Source organism: Sphaeroforma arctica, assembly GCF_001186125.1.
Source record: "Sphaeroforma arctica JP610 unplaced genomic scaffold supercont1.2092, whole genome shotgun sequence".
Classification (NCBI taxonomy): domain Eukaryota; class Ichthyosporea; order Ichthyophonida; genus Sphaeroforma; species Sphaeroforma arctica.
In genome coordinates, this window is record NW_014038466.1 from 1,386 (window position 1) to 8,743 (window position 7,358).

The 7,358-nt window shown below is 41.3% G+C and overlaps 2 protein-coding genes across 2 annotated transcripts; one reads left to right on the forward strand and one right to left on the reverse strand.

Annotated features, from left to right (window-relative positions):
• Positions 1-1,041: 1,041 nt before the first annotated feature.
• Positions 1,042-2,027, forward strand: SARC_12128 (hypothetical protein; the record flags this gene model as incomplete). Its single annotated transcript, XM_014293770.1, has 2 exons — positions 1,042-1,375; positions 1,687-2,027. 2 exons carry the CDS (start codon positions 1,042-1,044, stop codon positions 2,025-2,027), a joined length of 675 nt encoding a protein of 224 aa, XP_014149245.1.
• Positions 2,028-3,176: 1,149 nt separating this feature from the next.
• Positions 3,177-6,927, reverse strand: SARC_12129 (hypothetical protein; the record flags this gene model as incomplete). Its single annotated transcript, XM_014293771.1, has 5 exons — positions 3,177-4,239; positions 4,795-5,023; positions 5,703-5,856; positions 6,174-6,391; positions 6,789-6,927. Coding segments are annotated over 5 exons (757 nt in total), but the record flags the coding sequence as incomplete, so codon positions are not given.
• Positions 6,928-7,358: the final 431 nt, after the last annotated feature.

Sequence of the window (7,358 nt, forward strand, 5' to 3'; positions counted from 1 at the left end):
AATAATAAATATAGAGATTTGAGGGCTATTTTAACGGCTTTTAAAATGTGAGTACTAATTTCCATGGATAATAAGTAAATATACTCATATTCACGATATAATTCTCAGAGTATTTTTTTAGAAATATGTTCTAATTCCTCCATATGTTTTTTAAACTTTTTGTTCAATTTAGGAGGCTATGCTTTTAAGGTATTTTTTATTTTACTACATACACGTCATACAGCACATAATTACCCATTTAAAACAATTTTGTCTATACTGTATTAATGTTTGTTTTATTTTTTTAACACAAAAATATGAAAACAAATATATATAAATTATAAATACAAAGCCTTCTAAAAAATACAGAAATCAGGCCGGATTTGCCAACTTCAGGAAATATTGGGGAACAAAATATGAAATGAGTAAAATACCTTACTCCGGTAACTAATTTCAATATTTCTTCGCACGATCCATAATTTTGACAGTTATTCTAAATATTCAGGAAATTATGGAAAGTGACTTTCATATTTTTTGAGCCTCGTAATTTTCTGATTTCACGATTTCGAGTGTTTTGCAATTCCCAAAATGATGCCAGATTCAATCCAAAAAAATACTACTGCCAATGGGAGGGCTCGGGTTATATGTACCAATCCAAAAGTGACATCACTTTTTCGGCTCCATATAGAATATCTTGTGCATTCGTGCATTTGCCAACTGAAAGTATCAAAATACTGAGCGAATATTCAACAATATCACAAAATACAATCGCACATGAATTTCTAAATTCTTCCAATATTCTCCAATATTTCATAGGAAATATACTAAAATATACCTGAATATTTATTAGGGCTGTATTTTCTCAATATTTCTTTAAGTTGGCAAATCCGGCCTTATATTTCTATTTTTTGTATTTTTTTGTAATTGTGTCAATTTCCACACAGTCCAGTTCAATTATGAATCACATTCGATGAGCTGGATCACTTCCGCTTAATAGTCGCATTTATGTATCCTACTACAACACAACAAATCGGCAATTAGCTTCAGTTAGAACTGAAAACTATGGATGAGCCCAGGGTGTTTTCACCCAGCAGTGTTGACGATGGAAGTAACGTAGTGGGAAGTGGTAAATTCAGTGGTGATTTGCCGCCGCTGAGTTCGTTCGGGATGCACGATCCGGGTACAGTCAGGGGGAGTTCTCATAGCGACGTGGCGACAAGAAACGACACAGTAAATGACGTTAGTGACGGAAAGCCACCTGAAATGAGGAGAAATAGCTCAAAATTCGATAACACCAAAAACACAACTGTGAGCAGAACAGAGTTGTGTAATGGAATATTGGTGCGTCTTAAATCAGCGTCCACTGCTGATGCTGATGAATTATCGGAATCGAGACGTAGACGTTCGGTTCTCTCCGACATCTCAACAAAAAAGCTGACCAAGTTTCAAGGCTGCGAGGCTATGAGAATCGTTCGTCATACAGGAAAAGTAACAGGTTTTGAGTACGCAATTATTAATAATTGTGTATGGATGGTAAGCGCTATCATACACACAGCGATCTTTACTATCCTCTTTGTAGTTTCGTACTGGAATACTGTATTATTCTCACCAACAAGCAAGAAGAGTGTGGCGATTGCCTGTATCGTGATTTCGTGGTGTATTTGTACTTTGGAAATATGTCTTACAGGCGTATACTGCCTCACTCAGATGAAGCATCCACTCGTACGCACCAGGGGGACACTGTATATTGGCATGACCACACTAGGGCTATATACAGCCGCCTCGTTCTTAAGTTTGATTGCGTTGAACTATTTGGGGGTAATCCGAACAAGTATAGACGTCTCACTCGTCCTGAGGGTCATAATGACGAGTTTTGCAATTTTGGTGATAGGTGCACAGGCGGCGAAGCAGCGACTGTTGTATTTATTGTTCGAAGTTCGAATGAACCCCTCATCAATGATCAACATTCAATCGTATCTAGTTGTGATGCTATGGATATCAATCGTCGCAGCAGCCTTGTTTATAGCTGGGTTGCCAAATATGCTTGAGCATGTATTCATGATAGACGTAATCATGAACATGGGCTTCTACTGTATGCTTCTTGTTGTGGCGTACTATACGTATAAGTCGCGATATGTAACACTAGCCTTTAATGACTGGCGGGCGAATATTATCGTAGCTGTAATGATGGCTGCTGTAACGACTTTTGTGTTCATCCTGTCTAATACTGTATTCAAGATATCTGGGCAGCCATCCCCCCAGAATCCTCCTGACCTTGGTTCTTGCTTCGCTACTGTTTTTGCTTTTCATGGCATAGTCTGCTTAAGTACAACTATGCTATTCGCACAAATTGCCTGGATTGCATATCATGGGCTAGATGTCGGTAAAGAGCTGAACCCAGCGAACACATTCAGTAGTAGACATAGCATGGCCGAGGTTGCATGCAGTACAGGTGGAGCAATCATTTCGTCAATCGTTGAAGGAAATACTCTGTCTTCTGCGAGTCGGACAAGTTGTATGGTGTGACGTTTCACCGGTATAATATCAATTCAGGTTTGCAGCATATCACAGAAGCTTCAGCATGCGGCAGTGTTTTCGGAAAAGGCTATATAGACGGCAGTATGTAGTATTATCAGGCAGAACAGACTGACAAATCTTCAGCTAGAAGATATTCTTGGCAAATCTTCCTCCGATTTTTGGAAACTACTACCTCATAACATGAAAGCAGCCAATTTTCAAGAGTATTGCACTTATCCTCGGCTAGTTAATCTGGATGTCCAGCTTGGGTATTTGTATTCCATAATTTCGTTACGAAATCCGTACATAGTCACACTGCAAGTAATCGAATACAGCTGAGCCAATATTCTCATCTGCCGTGCATGATTTTATTTTACTATATTGATGTACCACGACAGTTAATATTATACAGTATGTATAATATTTCGAATGCTAAGGTGATTTGATCTATCACACAACCGCAGTCACCTGAGATGCCAATATCATAAGACAGATGAGTCTATCACTGCTCTCCGCACGCATGATAGTGTCAGAAATAGCGTCTGCATATTACGTTAGTCTCCACAATTAGTGTATTCTACTACGAGGAATTCGGACTGAACCTGGCGTGTTAAATCCACCCACGGAAGAACTATGAGCTCTTGGACAATATTAAATGCGTTCTTGACGGCTAAAAATGTCAGGGTAGATATATCTGGTAGGTACCATTTCTGAATCTGAAAATGCGCCGATGCTCTAGTGCTGCTTCTTTATTTTATTAATGTTGGGATTTCAAAAGGCGGTCAAATATTTAGCCCGCGCCGACGGACTGTATAGTATTTGTGAAAGTCTCCGGAAAATAGGGAAATTTGAATAAATCTGTGACCGCTTAGCCGCGCTCTGATTGCGATTGCGCCAGTTGCTGTGCTTGCCAGACTATCAATACGAATATGCAGATTCCGCTCGCACACTCCGCAGATTGTTCGCATGATCGTCGCTAGATTCGAATAGGGAATCTTATAGTATTTGACTTCACTCTGACTGTGTATCGCAGCAGAATTTCACCATTATCGCAAGGTAATTGCAATACCACCCGTACTCAATTATACGCTGTATAGGCCTTTGGTGACACCCATGTTGCAACTAGCACAGGCGAGCTGCACATATCTCCATATCAAGGATATACATTTTCAACAGAAATCTCATGCTCATATTGAACAGGCTCACGTGGGCGTAGATACACTATACCAATGATCACAACGTAGCACCGCGGTTTCTGTGCGGTACAAAGCCGCAAAGCTGCTTAAGCTGGGACATAGGGTTTTGATGTAATCTCTATAAGATTAATAAGTCCTGTGCTACATTGCCCACGTCCGGTAGTATCTATACTATATTTTCGCGGTGGAAAATTGTGGTCCTCAGAGAAAGTGCTAACTCTTATTATAGTTGTCACAGTTACGTAGAAACTGGCGACTCCAATCTAAGCTCGTGCAACTTTTCGCTCTTAAGCGGACATGCGCCGATTATGATGAATACGGCAATGCTCTGAAAGAATGCCTACTATAATAGATAATACGACGATACACTGGCAGTGTCGATTGTCATATTATATGGCAATACATAGAGATAATGCTAATTATTAGACGGATAATCTGTGCGATCCACACCGTCAAGCGAGTTTACAAGGTACAGGCCGCGTCTGCTATCTGGCGGCAGCAAAGCCCGGCACTACGACCATACAAGCACTTCACTCCGATTCAAGATCTGCAGATGTACAACGTTAAAAAGATAAGCTCCGTGTTCTGAATATGAACTGTAGACAGGATAATAGGTACACTTTTGGGTAATACTTGAACAGCAAGTGACACCGAGACGGGGAAGTGTCGCGCCATGGCATGCAAGTGGCAATCCCAATACCTTAAGGTGTTTAAGTACACAATGATACTTTAATTTGGGGGCACGTGTACAGTTCCCAATTCGACTAAAAGGTTGACTGAACACCGCGATTATTTGACGTAACTTTTATTATAACCAGAAGGATTATCTAGTTTTCCACACCACAGACGTCAAGCAGACAAAATACATAGCATAAACACTTCTGATATGTCGCAATCATTCTATCACACAACACATAAGAATACTCAGAAACCATCACGAATATGAAACAAACATCACAGTATCACATGGACAGAAAGTCAGTAGCTCATCACCAACATATACAGGCAAAAACAAGAAGCCTACACTCAATACACATAAGGATAAAACAAATGCCTCGATGCGACTAACACATTTAAAAGTAGAAGCTCGCACTCAGCATACCACTTTGGTCGTCTTCAGCATACACCACCCCTTCGGACTTCCTTTTCCTGCCAGATACGCGCGTGGGACTAGTGCGAGGCTTGGGAGTGGGAGCAGTCTTGGTCGCTTTGGATCGGCTGTTCGGAGCTTTACGTTTGCGTTCAGAAGGTTTGGTTTGCGTACCGTTTGGAGATGCGCTTTGTGACGATTCATGTTCGTCTTCGTTCTCTGTTTCTGTTTCCATCTCCTCCTAACAATATGCAAGTAGAGCTGTTTGTAAATTACAGATAACTATGCAGCAGCAACCGTGGATGGTATACAAAACACACAAGAATGTTATTTGTTTTAATCGGGTAGTAAATTGGCACGACTGCAAGCGGCTGCTGGGGATTTGATACAATAGTCACCAATAAAGCTCTTTGCAGGAGTGCAGTAAGATTAGTGTGGCGCAATGGAAACTTGCACTACATCACACACTGCGGCGAGTGCCTTAGATTGGGCAAATAGGCCCACTCTCAGATAGATGATGTATACACACATATGCACGAAGATCCCCGCATACACTATGCTTCGGAATCGACATTTCTACCTTTATCCACACAAAAAAGATACGTATAGGCCAACACCTCTAAGTGAACCTTCTTTGGGGAATGTGCGTATGAGCGTTGTCATGTTTGACAGCAGTTCATGAGACTAAATCTTTATGGATCTGCAGACTCCATGCACACAAATTCGCTCTTGAATGTGCGTGCGAAGATCTCGTACTTGACCAGCATAGTGAAACACAAATATAGCTGGAATGCACCTAGAGAAGTATATGTGTACCAGAAGCAAAGCTCGCACACACTTGCCATGAAAAGCAATCGAAGCTTACACCAATTGCATACCACAATAAAACCACAAAGGGACAACAATACTACTTGACCCACCTGCATCTGTTTCTTGGGAGCGGCTCTCCTACTACTTCTGCCTTCAAACTGTCCAGTGCGTTTGCGTAGTGAGTCCAGGTAGTGTTTAATTGGAGCTGCATACGTTAGGCTCTCACTCCCCAACCCATCAGTCTTGGTAATAGCGTATTCCAAACTGCAAAGGCATGTGAAACTCGGATTGTTATGTAGTGAATTTTCGTGCTGGGGTTTCGTGTTTATACACAGGGTCTGAAGCCTGATTCGTGCCTGGACCAAATATTAGGTGATACAAATTGTACTTGCACGGTTGTAAATCTTGTGTCAAACAAGATACAAATTCTACAGGAGTGATTTAGCAACAACGTACCGAAAATTCTTGTACGAATACTACTTCAATATGATACCAAAAGATAAACAATAAAAATAGTGAGAATAGCATTGCACATTGAATCACCCACGTAGAAGGCACCATCGCATATTGCAGTCACATACACTTGAGCAGCATCTAAGTGGTTTAGCTTTGGCGAGAACTCAGCCAGGAGATAGAAGAAGAAGACTTGGTTGTGTGCAGGGGCTGTGTTCAACTGGCTATCAGCCTCCATGTCCTCGCCCGTGCGCTGACTGTGTGTGCGTGTGTCCACGCCCAACATAGAGGCACGGATGCAGTACTTGATGCCATCGGTGTGTAGGTGACGCTTGCTCATACGTTCCTACATAGAGAGCGCGGCGGGGGAGGGGGAGGGGGAGGGGGTGGCGCGTTGAATCATTGAATAAAGAGAGATTTTGAGATAGTGATGTTTGCGAAGACTAAGGGGAGAGTTTAATGCGCATAATTGGTTCGCGTACGAAACTTGCCGAAAAGGATCGGAGCAACGTATCTTCAATTACTCGTGACTTACACACAGGCATACGGCTGCAAATGCAAATACTCAAACAAATTTATAATATACACGGCAACAAAATTTGCGAAGAACACACACTAGGCAGCAGCAAAGAAAAAAAATGGAGAGCACGTACAAATAACCATACAAGCATAATTTTGTACAGCTCACAATATATACATCGCGCATGATAAGTGTTGGGCAATTCACTGACAGTTTCACATACCGCACGCCGGCGAGCTTTTTCAGCGTCGGTTTGACCCGTGCCTTCGATCGGAATGGTCATGGACAGACGCTTCGCAATGTCAATGGCTGGTGCCAGGGTGTCAATGACATCGTTCCAATCCAACCCAGCAGCACCTACAGGCACAGCCACATTTGGTTAAATTTAGTAATACCTCAAAGGGTATCGATATTAAACTATAGGGGAGTATAGTAGTAATTGAAAGTTCAACAACTCCAATACTCTGGAACTAGCCGCAAGTTCCAACTTACAGAAGAAAAAACTACATATACTAAGAAAGTCATTATAAGGTGGGAGATTTTCCCCGTACATGCGCGTGCTGGATTGGGCACGCGATCACAACGGGCACAAACAAGCGCGTTTCTACGGTTGTTTTCAATAGTCCGCGATTGCTATTTAAAGACACACGATTGTGACACACTTAAAACTTGAAGCTATGCTTATACTTATACCTATATCTATACCTCTATATATATATATATATATATACACACACACACACACACACACACATATATATATATATATATGTATAATNTATATATATTATAT